General features: G+C 42.5%; 1 protein-coding gene across 2 annotated transcripts in view; it reads right to left on the bottom strand.

The window, feature by feature from the left end:
• The window catches only part of COL4A1 (collagen type IV alpha 1 chain), a 193,983-nt gene that overhangs the window by 24,533 nt on the left and 155,953 nt on the right, over positions 1–13,497 (bottom strand). For both annotated transcript variants that reach the window (XM_075918577.2, XM_075918579.2), the window contains exons 34-39: positions 11,575–11,727; positions 7,707–7,805; positions 7,530–7,619; positions 3,280–3,419; positions 876–1,006; positions 719–795 (exon numbers count right to left, since the gene is read on the bottom strand). In XM_075918577.2, the coding sequence (XP_075774692.2) occupies positions 719–795; positions 876–1,006; positions 3,280–3,419; positions 7,530–7,619; positions 7,707–7,805; positions 11,575–11,727 (690 nt within the window). The remainder of the gene's footprint in view (positions 1–718; positions 796–875; positions 1,007–3,279; positions 3,420–7,529; positions 7,620–7,706; positions 7,806–11,574; positions 11,728–13,497) is intronic.

Here is a 13,497-nt window from a genome sequence, read left to right as displayed (position 1 = left end):
TCAAAATAACAAGGTGAGTGTCCACACAGCAAGCCTTTTATTTCAAAATTATTTAGAAATAATGGGCTTGTTATTTCAAAATAATAACCCCTAATTCTACAAGGAATAATGCCTATTTTGAAATTGCTATTTCAAAATAAGGTAAGTGTGGATGCTCAACTGCTGTTATTTCAAAATAATTACTCCCCAGAGTCATTCAAAGTAATTACTCCTCAGTGCGTCCTGGGGCTCTAATTCAAGGTAGCTTGTCCACATTAAGGGAGCCTGCCTCAGACTAATTTTGAGGCTTCCCTGTAGTGTAGATACACTATTTTGAAATAGTTATTTTGAGAGTTATTATTTGAAATAACTTATTTTGAAATAACCTTGTACTGTAGACATAGTCATAGTGAAGATGAGGCCATACAGGTCAAAGTGGGAGATTTTAAATGCACTTGGTAATGATAAAACCTGATACAGCCACAAATGGGACTGAAGAAAAACTGTCCCACAAACAGCTTTAAAGAACCAATCTCCTTGACATCTTAAGATGACTGGTTTTGCTTTGTAATACCCTTCTGTCCTCCATCTCAAAATTTTTTATCTATTTTGTCTCAAAGTTTCCTGGTCACATTTGTTCATTTCACAAATACAGAAGCCCACAGCCATGTTCAGTCACTTTGCAGAGTGGAACACAAACTTGAAACAGTGCTTCGGGAAAATGAAGTGGATTCTTTACCGGATTCTCCTTTTAAACCCTGAATGCCATCCAAGCCAGAGAGTCCTTTTTCACCCTTTGCTCCCTGGCTCCCTGGACTGCCTAAAGAAAGCAAGAAGATTTGATTCACTGACTGTACATTTGCTATTGTTAGTTTTACATTAAATGTTTTTAGGACTTGCCTGGATATCCTGCAGTGCCAGGTAATCCTTTGGGACCTGGAGGACCTGGCATTCCTGGAATTCCTGTGCTACCCTTTTCACCTTTGTCACCAGAGAAGCCTGGAACACCTGGCCTTCCTTGTTCTCCCTACAAACAATAAGACCCATACACTTAAGATATATCATATCCTGCAATATTACATAATTCCCCCCAATTATATCCACCATAGGCACTGACTCACTGGAAGTGCCAGGGCTGGAGCACCCGTGGGGAACATTTGTTGAGTGTTCAGCACCCACTGACAGCCAGCTTCCCCTGTGTCCCCCTCTCCCCAAAGCCTCCTGTTCTCCAGTGTCTTCACTCATCTCCTGTCCTCCCCTGGCCTCCCCGCTATTCCTGCAGCTGCAAAGCAGCTGGTTTGCAGTGTTCAGAGGCTCTGGAAGGGGGAGAGCAAGGGGAGAAGCGAGGACATGATGCACTCATGGGAATGGGCGTGAAGAGACAGGATGGGGGCAGATGCTTGGGGGTGGGGATGGAGATGGGAAGAGGTGGGGCCGGGGATGGAGGAAGAGGTGGAGTGAGAGCAGGGCTTAGTGATGGGGAAGGGTCAAGCATCCCCCAACTAAAGCAGAATTTGGTTGGTGCCTATGATACCCACCACTGTATCAAAGAACTTCATCTTCTTCATTTACATTAAATGCAGTGGAGCCTATAAGCTCAAACACGAGTATCTTAATTCATTCTATTTATGTAGTGTACAGAAGACCAGAAGCCTTCCTATACACTTTACTGGGAACTATTTATCATTTTTTTGGCCAGTGATAAAGACTGAAGTTTTCTACAAATTACCCACATGAAATTCTTATTGCACTTAGTGACCTTCCAAGCCCAGATTATCAAAATCCTTTATATGTTATTAAAGAGGTTTTAAGTTTTTAAGTTTTACTTCAAAGTTCAAAGGATACTTTAAATGTTTGCCTTCAAAAAGTCTTGTGAACCGATATCAGAACCACTTTCACAATATGTTCTTGGAGTGTGAATCAAGTCTGTCTAGGACACATAGGGTATGTCTACATTTCATTCCTCTCTCTCTCTCTCGGAATGGAAATGCAGACATCCGAAATTGCAAATGAAGCGGGGCTTTGAATATCCCACACTTCATTTGCATAATTGCATTATGGCGTTATTTCAAAATAGCGCTATTTCGAGAGAAAAAATGGAATTATTTCGAGATAAAAGCCTTCCCTTGAAATAACCCTTACTCCTCAAAAAATGTTTGAGGGTTATTTCGAGGGAAGAGTTTTATCTCGAAATAACCCTGTTTTTTCTCTTGAAATAGCGCTATTTCGAAATAGCACCATAACGCAATTATGCAAATGAAGCGTGGGATATTCAAATCCCTGCTTCATTTGCAATTTCGGGTGTCTGCATTTGCATTCCTCTCTCTCTCGAGGAATGAAATGTAGACATACCCTTAGGGTACGTCGACACAGCAACATTATTTTGAAATAACTAGTGTTATTTCGAAATAACTTAGTCCGCATCTACACAGCAGGCAGTTATTTTGAAATACTGTCAAAATACTCTTAAACTGGAGGATTTCTTACTCCAATTCCTACAACCCTCATTGCACAAGGAATAAGGGAAGTCAGAGGAAAAGTGCTCTATTTTGAAATAAGTGCTGTGTAGATGCTCCCCAATTTTGAAATAAGCTATTTCAAAATAAGCTACGCAATTGACGTAGCTCAATTTGTGTAGCTTATTTCAAGTTAAGCCCTGCTGTGTAGATGCACCCTTATATGGCCTTCATTCTGTAATATCTGAGCAACTCATATTTTTTTAATATATTTAACTTCTTCAAAGGCCTGCAAGGTAGAGAAGTCAGAATATATTTTAGTGCAGTGTTTTTTGCACCTTCTTAATTTTTTAAATGTTTATTTCTTTCATTTTCAGTGACATAAATCATTTTATGTCATGGAGACAGAATAAACTAATATTGCTGCAAAATTTGGTCCCACTATGCTATAGAGTATATGAGGCCCTCCACATACACACATCATTGTCATCATCGCCTGTTAACAATGCCAAGGTTGTTGGTTTTGGTGCCTGGACTGCCAGCCATCTCAAGTATAGACTCACTTTACAGATGGGGAACTAAGACACAGATTAGTGACTTGCCCAACATCATACCAGAAATCCACAGTAGAGCAACGACTTGAACCCAGGACTTCTGTGTCCCTAACCCCAGGCCATCCTTCCTCTTTTTTACACACACACAGACATGCATGCACACTCTTGAAGTTTTCATTCGGATGTTAAAATAAAACAGAACAGACATTTAACAGAATAATTTCTGAACAAATGAAATGTGAGAGATGCTTATTAGAAATGAAACAATTCATTCATAAGGTTGTAAATACCTTCTCACCCGGAGAACCTGGAATGCCAATCCCTGGAATACCTGACTCTCCTTTTTCTCCCTTTTCACCTGGTAATCCAGGGAACCCCGGTTGACCTGCTAAGCCTGGCACACCTGGCACGCCTTTTTCTCCGGGTGTTCCTAACAATACAAAAATATTAAATCTGTGGCAGCCTAGCAATATAGAATGACTGTACAAGCTAGTAATTAAAAATAAGCAAGAACCTAGGCTATGTCTACACTATGGAGTTTTTCTGGGATACTGGAGGTATCCCGGAAAAACTCTGCCATGTCCAGGGAATGCATCTGCTCTTCCAAAAAAATTTTTGCAAGAGCAGATGTGCTCTTTTGGAAGCCCCATATTCCTCATTTTATGAGGAATAAGGGCTCTTCCAAAAGATGAGGTGTTTCCGACTTTTGGCCCTGTGTAGATGGGCCAAATGTCAGAAAAGCGTCTTCCAAAAAAAATCTGAAAAAGGTATGCAAATTGCAAACTGCAATTTGCATATCTTTTTCTGAAAAAACTCCAGCAGCGTAGACATAGCCCTAGACATCTAAGGAAATTAATTGTTTTGGTATTTTTCATAAAGAGCAACTAACAAATACACTAGTAATAGGCCTACCTGATCAATGGAACCAGAGTGATTTCCAGGTTACCTATCATGTCTAGAAACAATTTAGTAATTAGAATAGTTTGCCTACTCAGGTGATAATGTCCTCCTAAATATGAGAAAATACAGGACTGGAACAATGGGAACCAGAGGGCATTCACTGAGATGCACTTTTTCTTTCTCTCGCACAATCATCTCAAAGGCCAATTTTAATTAACAACAAAAATTAATTAATCAATAATTCAAGAGAATAGAATTTGGATGAGAAATCAGCCAGCTTTGATATTACTGATTATTTTGGCATCCAATCTTGTTTCTTTGATTTCTCATATATGATAGGTACAAACTAATAGCCAATTTTAATTGATGTAGAGTTTCCTGTTAAGATTGATTCCTCCCATTTCTCTATTTAAAAAACACCCCCAAAACAGAGACTGTCACTAGGATACTACACATCTATCACAGCTGGATGCATTCCAACTTTATGACACAGTCTATCATTAAGATACAAACAATTTTCAAAACCAGTGTCTGATTGTACGTGCATATTGCACATGTGTGATATTGAAACTAATAATTGTGCCTAAGAGTTTGTCAGCATACATAAATCTGAGATTTAATGCAGAATTTGGGAATCCACACTCAGGCTTTGTCCACCCTGCCGGCTGCACTTTTGCCGTTTTGCACAAAAATGGCATGAATAAATTATGCAAATGACACATGGCAAAATGCTAATCCACACTTCATTTGCATAGGCTCTGCCGGCAAAGCCGACAGTGTAGAAGTAGCCTCAAAGATTTGTTTTCATATTGGCGCAGGAGTGAAAACCAAAGGCATGGAGACCAGATTTTCAGGTAGTGGCATAGTTCCATTCAATTCAGTGGAGCTACACTGATCTATGCCAGCTTAGATCTTCACCTGACTTCAATGAATCTACACTGATAGGGTATGTCTACACTGCCACCCTAGTTCGAACTAGGGTGGCTAATGTAGGCATTCGAAGTTGCAAATGAAGCCCGGGATTTAAATATCCCGGGCTTCATTTGCATCTTGCCGGGCACCGCCATTTTTAAATCCCCGTTACTGCGGACTCCGTGCACGTGGCTACACGCGGCATGAAGTAGGTAGTTCAAATTAGGCTCTCTAATTCGAACTACTGGTACACCTCGTTCCACGAGGAGTAACGGTAGTCCACGAGGAGTAACGGTAGTTGGAATTAGAAAGCCTAATTCCAACTACCTACTCCGTGCTTAGATATCAACTAAGAATCCAGTCTTAAATATTTTGGCCAGTGGGTTGGCAAATCTCTATTGTTAAATAAAGGAATGATGTGAAACTGGATAGATTCAAAATTCAATCTACATTCCATTGCTTGCAAGTTAACCCTAACTACATAATGTGACCACTAATATAGCAATCCTTGCTGTTTATTTGAACTGTCATGTCATTTTCTGGATAAATTTTTTGGATAAACTATCTTTTTCAAACTTATCTTTTTTTAAAAAAAATATACAGTTCATTTTGGATACGATAAACTGTTCAGAGACTTAGAAGAAAAAATAATTTGAATAATTTATCCCTTTGGCTTCCTCAAGTTATAAATAGGCTTGGAAGGTTTAGATATTTCTTGGAAAAATATCAATAAACAACAGTTTCACCAAGTACACCCAAACCGACGAAAATATTTCCATCAGCAGTCAAGATTTACAGATGCTCCTTGAGAAATTATTAGAGTTCAATGTATAGATATTTTTATATTTTGACATTTATTATTGACAATTTGTGTTTTAACAATTATAAAGCTTTAAAGTTTTGAATCTCAGTGTCCATTGTCATTAAATAATTTAATCCTGTATTTACTAATAGAAGAGTTACAGCAGAAGCAGTGCTACAGCCTTTACTGCAACTGTACAATAATGTGAAACAACCATCTTCTGAAACAACTGCCTCAAGAGGCGAAAGATAGTTCAAGTTTTTGTGTCTTTTGGGTTCTTGGTCTCTCTGGGTATGTTTAGACTACATGGCTCTGTCGACGGAGCCATGTAGATAAGTTTACTAGACATAGGGAAATGAAGCGGCGATTTAAATAATCACTGCTTTGTTTACATCAAAATGGTCACCGCGCTGTGCCGATCAGCTGTTTGGCAGCACAGCGCGGTAGTCTGGATGCGCTGCGGTCGACAACAGAAGCCTTTGTCGACCGCCTTGGTATGCCTCGTGAAATGAGGTTTACTGGGGAGGTCGACAAAGGCTTCCGTTGTCGACCGCAGCGCATCCAGACTACCGCGCTGTGCTGCCAAACAGCTGATCGGCACAGCGCGGTGGCCATGTTGATGTAAACAAAGCAGTGATTATTTAAATCGCCGCTTCATTTCCCTATGTCTAGTAAACTCATCTACATGGCTCCGTCAACGGAGCCATGTAGTGTAGACATACCCTCTGTTCAGACTTACAACAACAGTGCAGATATGATGTAGCCATTTACTTATTCACTAAAATGTGAACGGAGACAATCAGCTCTTTTCACAGAAGATACTGAATGAATGTCAGATAGCAACTTATTCTTCAAATGCTGAGGACGTGTGCAGCCAGTGCCACACACTGCAGTGCATTCTTATATGTGGCCGTGAAAGGCTTTGGCAGCAGGGAAAGATTCCAGCAGCCAGTAGAGAGTTGCCAGAGTCTTTCCCTGCTGCTTCATTCCTGCCAGAGCTTTTCTTTACTGACAGTCTTCCCTTGAGCCAGAGAAGGACTCTAGCAGTTCCCAGTCATGGGGAAAGGTTCCAGCTGTCACTCCAGAGACTTTCACTGCAGGGAGGAAAGATTCCAGTATGGGACATTACACTGCTAAAAACAGCAGTGTAGATGAGGGAGGCACTGTTTCCATATGTTGAGAGCTGTGTAGGGTACATACCCTAAGGTTCTGGCATGTCTTTACTGCACTTACATAAGAGGTGCCTTACCATCTACACCACTATTTATACGTTCATTGGGGGGCATGCAATGCATGTACTCTACATTTCACTATAAGCACAGACATAGCCTTAGTCACTACTGAGGTGGGCCATATTTAAACAAGTGGCAAAAGGACACAATCCCTTTCAATATCTAACTGCAAATAACAGTGTTTAACAAAAAAATCTTCTGTGGCTGGGCACTAACAATAATTATTTTTAACATCAGGGATTTTAGGGCCAGAGTGTGGGCAGATATAGGAGCACTGTTTCCTACACCCTGTGGAGCCTTTCATCTCAGGTGAATAAACATCTCAGTTCCAGGCAGAAGGAGAGAGGGAACAGGAGCAGTGTGTCCAGAGTTGAGGAATGAGTGAGCAGAGTGTGGACTCTGTCCCACCACTACAAACTGCTGGCCTGCAAAGCTGAGGCAGCATAAGGCAGGATGTGACCTGCACCCATTTCAGGGAAGATATTCCCCTCTGAAGTAAGAAGGAGGACTCAGTCACACTTTCTTCTGTGGGCATCTCTCCTGGGGTGGCACAGCTATTGGCCATTGATTAAAGGCTCAATCTATCGCTAATATATTAAGATCTGTGTTTCCTTTACTATTTTGAACCGTCACTCATCACACACATCTTTGTGAAGGTCATCTCTCAATGAGCAAAGTTCTCAATATGTGGTACCTGGCAAACCCATTTCTCCAATTGTCCCTTTTGGTCCTGGAAATCCTGGGTCTCCTGGGTATCCTGGAGGGCCTTGATCACCTTTTCGTCCTACAAACAACAAGACATATTACAAGTTTCATTACAAGGATTACAAGAGTCTGTGCTAGCTGCATTTATTATAAGCTGCAAACATACCTGGAAGTCCTGGGAAGCCAGGTTCACCAGCCTTCCCTGGCATTCCTGGTGTACCATAATCCCCCGGACTTCCCCTTTCTCCTGTTTGTCCTTCTTGTCCTAGATACCATAAAACAAAACGGATTTTCATTTCTGTTAATTTTTCTTTCACATGTAACGTAGTAGGCAAAGCCTGCATTGTGAGAATTGAAAGATTAATTCAATCTTCAGATGTAATGCAGTAATATTGTAAGAGTTTTCTAGCAGACCCACTACATACATGTTATCAAAATCAACTGCACGTAATCATGGCACTGGCTTTCTTTTGTAACATATGTGGCAAGATATGTCTTTAAATGGAGCATGGAAAGAAACATACTATATAATGAATGAAAACAAATAACCAACGGGGCTGACAGCCACTGCAGGCTGTAGGGCAAGACGTGTGGGAGGATGGCTCTGTGACCCTGAAAGGGGTGGAGCTTTGTGAGGAAGGGGTGGGGCCAAGGGCAGGCAGCCCTCAGTGTCACCCCTGTTCCACATGGCTCTGGCAGCACACTCTCACCCCTCCCCCAGCTGCCAGAGCCATGTGGAACAGTGCTCTGGCTCTCCCGCAGCAATTCAAAAGGGCTTGAGGCTCCAGCTGCTGCCGCTGCTGCAGTGGTGCTGGGAGTTCTGGGCCCCTTTGAATTTCCAGGCTCCAGAACAATTGTTCCATTGTCCCCACTTCCTCCATCGGCGGGCCTGCGAATAACCTATTGTTAATTAGGTTAATATGTAATAAGACACCAGTGTCAGGTTGCAACATAAACCTCTGAGCAACTATTTTGCTGTGTAAGCAGGTAACTGAACGGTTTGTGTTATGAACAAGAGGCAACTTGACTGACCTCCTCTACGTTGACTCAAATGTGTTGGCTATCTTGAATTACATAACTTTAGACCATCATCAAAGTGGTCCCTTATGCTATTACCCACTGTGTAAGTGTAGTGCCCCATTTCTCTCTGAAGACACAAAATGAAGACAGTTCCAAAGGAACTGACAATCTTATAGAGCAGGGGTCGGCAACCTTTTCAAACCAAAGAGCCAAACTACATCAAAATTCAGAACAAGTGGTTAACAAAAAGCCAGTATAAGAATGCACATTTGAAGGGATCGCCGAATCACGGCGTGCCCTGCTCGCCAGCCGCGCCCTGCTCGCCAGTCATGCTGTCCGGCGATCTGCGCATGCGTAGATTGTTCTGCTCATGCACAGATCACCCGAACCCAGCTCTTCCGGGTTACAATCTACTTGCCACGGGCGAGTAGATTGTATTATTTGTCGAGCCCTGCTCATTTGCATGACTGAAAATATACAACTTAATATTATTGATAATTGACATGATGATTAATAGTAGCATACATAAAACGAACTCACAGACTCTATTAATGGGACTTCTGCTTCCACAGGGGGTGCAGTTGGTAGATGTGGGGGTGCAAGAGTAAGGGTTGGGCTATATGAGGGATTTCAGGGCAGGGGCTGGAGTGTGTGGGATGTGCAGGAGGCAGGGCACTGGGGGTGGAGGGTATGGGGGGCAGCAGTGGCTGGATGAGGGCCTGGGCCAGGATCATGACAGCTGGATCACAGCCTCGCCTTCCACCCATGCTGCAGCAACAGGAGGGCTGCCACCGCCATCCCTTCCTGTGGCCAGCTGGGAGCCAGACCACGGGGCCTGTCCCAGGATCAGGGCTGGGGACAGGACCCTGCAGTTAGATGAGGACTGGGCTGGCCACTTTTACTTTCTCATGTTAGTTTATCAAACTTCATTTTAAATGAAGTAAAATATTATGTCCTATACACAAGGTTTCAACATTGTCTTTATTTATGGCAGGGGCCGGGAACCTTTTTTGAGTCGGGGTCACTGACCCACAGAAATATCAGTCAGGGACCACACAAGCGAGAAGCAAAAAACAACTCCTTCAAAAGCCCCCAACCCTCCACCGATGTGTTTCCCCAACTGAGACACCTCACTCCTTTAGCATGCCAGACCCATGGGGGGAAAGGGAAGGCAGGGAGGACTGAGGTTCAAGGCCTCAGGCCAGATTAACTCTTCTGGGGTTCCAGGGTTGGTGGATTTTGTGGGCCTCCCTAGGGCTCTGGGGTGGGGCCAAAAATGAGGGGTCCAGTGTGTGGGAGAGAGCTGCCAGTGAGTGGGATAGGGATGGGGTACAGGATCTGGGTGGGAGGTAGGCTGCTGGAGCAGGCTGGGAGTAGGGTGTCTGGCCAGGGGACAGAGTGCAGAATCAGGTTCGGGGGTTGGTCTGGCCAGGGGGGATGGTACAGAAGCATGCTGGGGGTAGGATCTCTAGCTGGGAAGGGCATGGGGGATTCAGGGTCTGGGCAGCACTTGCTTTTGTGCCCTGTGCTGACTTTATGCTCCTTGACCCAGGCTTCCCGCGGCTCTGTCAGTCAGATTCTGGCCAAAGAAGCAGCAGGAAAAGCCTCTAGGCAGCGTGTCTGTGTGCTGCTGTTCTCCCAGACAGGAGAACAGGAGAGAGAGTGCATGGCTCCGCTTCTTCCCTGATCACACAGCGAGGCTTGGGGTTTTCCCCAGCCTCTACCCCGCAGGAAGCTGGTGCTGGTTCCAATCTTGTGCAGAGCACAAAGCTGGAGTGCCAACATGGGCTCCATGTTGCAGGGAGAAGTAAGGGGATGATTGAGCTCAAGATGAGAGCCATATTTGGCTCGTGAGCCATAATTTGCTGACCCCTGTCACAGAGAAATGGAGAAGAGAGCACATAGAGAAAAACCCACAGGAAGGAGTCACTGGCTAGGTCTAGACTACAGTCCTTTGTCAGATAGCTTTTCTGAAAGAGGCTTTTCTGCCATTTAGCCCCGTTTAGATGGGGCCAATCAATGGAAAAGCCTTCTCTTTTTCCTCAGAGAACAAGGTATACAGGGATCACAGAAAGCGTACACTTGCTCTTTCACACACACACAAAAAAGTAGAAGAGCAAATGCATTCTCTGGACACCCAGATGAGTTTTTCTGGGATACCTCCGGACATACCCAGAGTGAATTAGATCTTTTTATTTTTATATCTTGTTGGTTGATTCAATTCTTGTTATCATTCAATTAATTAGTCTTAATGAGGAATCTGTTACTAGAAAATAGCTACTGAATTTTTTTAAACACAAAGATTTGTTGAAAATTTGCTTTTGTTTAAAATTGAATTTATTCAGTGAACATTGTTGAAAATGTTCATCATTCACAAAAAACGTGCCTTCTACCCAACATTTGTGTTAAACAAAACTATCAGAAATGTCACTGAAAAGGAAAAGGTCACCAACAGCTTTTCATTTACTGAAAATGGATTAGTGTTAAAACTATAAATTTCCATAACAATTTTAATACTATTTTGATAACAAAATAAACAAAAATTTAAAAGATGCATCAAAAACACCATAACTTTGGATTTTTTCAAAACCTTTGAAAGGAAAACAACTTTGACATTAAATTTTTTTTACAAACTAGTGTTCTAAGTTTTTGATCAGCTATTGTGGTTCCTGCATACACACTTAAAATATTTCTTCTATTATAAGATTATTCTGGTTCAAGAGCTATTGCATGTATTTAAAATGGGAAAGATGATTGGTAGAAGCACTGATTTTCTGCACACCTGTAGACAATTTTTTAATTGCCACTGGATACCATAATGACACCTTTTCCTAGGGAGAGCTGAAAGAACTTGGAAATAAATGCTTAGTTTGCTCTGTGAGGTTCGTATATTTTAATTTTTGAAAGCTTGTTTCCTAAAGCCAAGATATAACTGAGGACAAATACTAAGCATCACCTTTAATACATAATGGATAAAAAACAGAACTTATTGACATGTAAATATTAAAGGTTACCTTTTTCTCCTTGGTCTCCTTTTTGGCCTTTCAAATTGTTCATGTCTACTTCAGTCATTTTTCCTGGCTTTCCTGGTAGACCTGCTTCACCTTTATCCCCTTTGAAACCAGGATCACCTCGTGCCCCTGACGTACCTGGAAAACCTGAAGAACCTGCACAGAGAGAATACCAGGTAGAACACCACTGTAATGTATGAAGTGTTACAGATCTATCCAAAACATAGACTCATAGAAAACTAGGGTTAGAAGAGATTTCGGGAGTTCATCTGGTCCATCCCCCTGCTTCAAGCAGGACAAACTCCAACTAAATCATCCCAGCCAAAGCTTTGTTAAGTCTGGCCTTAAAAAATCACTAAGGATGGAGAATGCACCTTTCAAACCGAAAACAAATGTAGTACTAATTCAGTCTCTGCATTAAGGGACCGAGATTTACCTCCACTAGCACAGGATGGGACATTTTTACTCCACGTTCCCATGGAGTAGCTGTGTTGCAAGGCAAGTTGAGTTCTGCCAGGCAGAAAGCTATAGTAATTTATGACCTGGGCTCCACAGCAGCCCTGCATAAGGCAGTGGCCTGTGAGGATGTTTAAATCAGTACATTTTTTGGTGAAGTGGCCTCTCCATTTTCTAACCTACTTGATCCCAGAAGAATGGGATTAAGATTGTAAGGGAAATTCTGTTACTGTCATTCCCTTTCCTAGCTTCCTTCATCAGATACAATGTGCCCAACATTCACATGGGGGCACCTTATTCTAACACCTCCATGCAGAAGTGAAAGTAACTTAAAATTCTTAAGGTACTAGCCTATTCCAACCTGGGTATCTGTCAGTTCTTTAAATAGCTCCCCACTGGCTTTTGCTGGAGCTGGACACCAGGGCACGCCAGTTTACTTTCACCTCTGACACTATGTCAAAGTCTGAGACAATCTAATAACATTCTTTTCAGAAGTTTTTTTTAAACCCTCTAGGCCAGCGGTTCTCAACTGATTTACCATTGTGGGATGCACATGTTAAAATATAAAGTTTAAAGGAGTGTTAAATCCTTCCTGTAGATAGTTCTAGCCATTCCATAGGATTCTATAATTAAATTTGCTTAGCACAGTGGTTCTCAACATGCTACCCATGGGCCACTTATGGCCCAGCCACCTCACAGCTGTACAGCCCTAAGAATGTCACATGGGTCTCAGCTCTGAGCTGGCTGGGCCATAAGCGGCCTATGGGTAGCACATTAAGAATCACTGTGCTATCCAAATTTAATAATAGAATCCTATTGGATGGCTAGAACAATCTAGAGGGAGGATTTAATGCCCCTTCTAATTTTTTTTTTTTTGACAACTAGTAGTCCTGTGCAGGGATGTTAAATTTAGTTTGATCAATTAATCGACTGAATAAATAGATAGAATTTCCACTGACTAGTTGATTAGTCGGTAAGTGGGGGAGCCACAGCAGAGTTAGCTCTTGGCCCCAGGAGCTAGCCCCACTGCGCCTCTGCCTTTTAAATGTATTAAGAGCCAGTAGATTCTTAATACATTCAAAAGGCTGAAACGCAGTGTGGAGGACCCGGCACAAACTGGGACAGCTGATTCCCAGATCGCGTCAGGTTTCCCATGCTGTGCTCCAGCCTTTTAATTGTATGAAGAGCTCTTGGGCTCTTAATACATTTAAAAAACAGAGGCGCAGTGTCTGAGACTGGGCGCGTTCCATGAGGAGTAACGGTAGTTCGAATTAGAAAGCCTAATTTGAACTACCTACTCCGTGCCACGTGTAGTCGCGGGCACGGAGTCCGAACTACCAGGGATTTAAAAATGGTGGCGCCCAGCAAGATGCAAATGAAGCCCGGGATATTTAAATCCCGGGCTTCATTTGCAACTTCAATTGACTACATTAAACACCCTAGTTCAAACTAAGGTGGTAGTGTAGACAT

The sequence above is a fragment of the Pelodiscus sinensis genome, chromosome 1 (genome assembly GCF_052426305.1).
Source record: "Pelodiscus sinensis isolate ZL-2025 chromosome 1, ASM5242630v1, whole genome shotgun sequence".
Lineage (NCBI taxonomy): Eukaryota > Metazoa > Chordata > Testudines > Trionychidae > Pelodiscus > Pelodiscus sinensis.
This window is presented reverse-complemented; position numbering and strand designations above follow the sequence as displayed.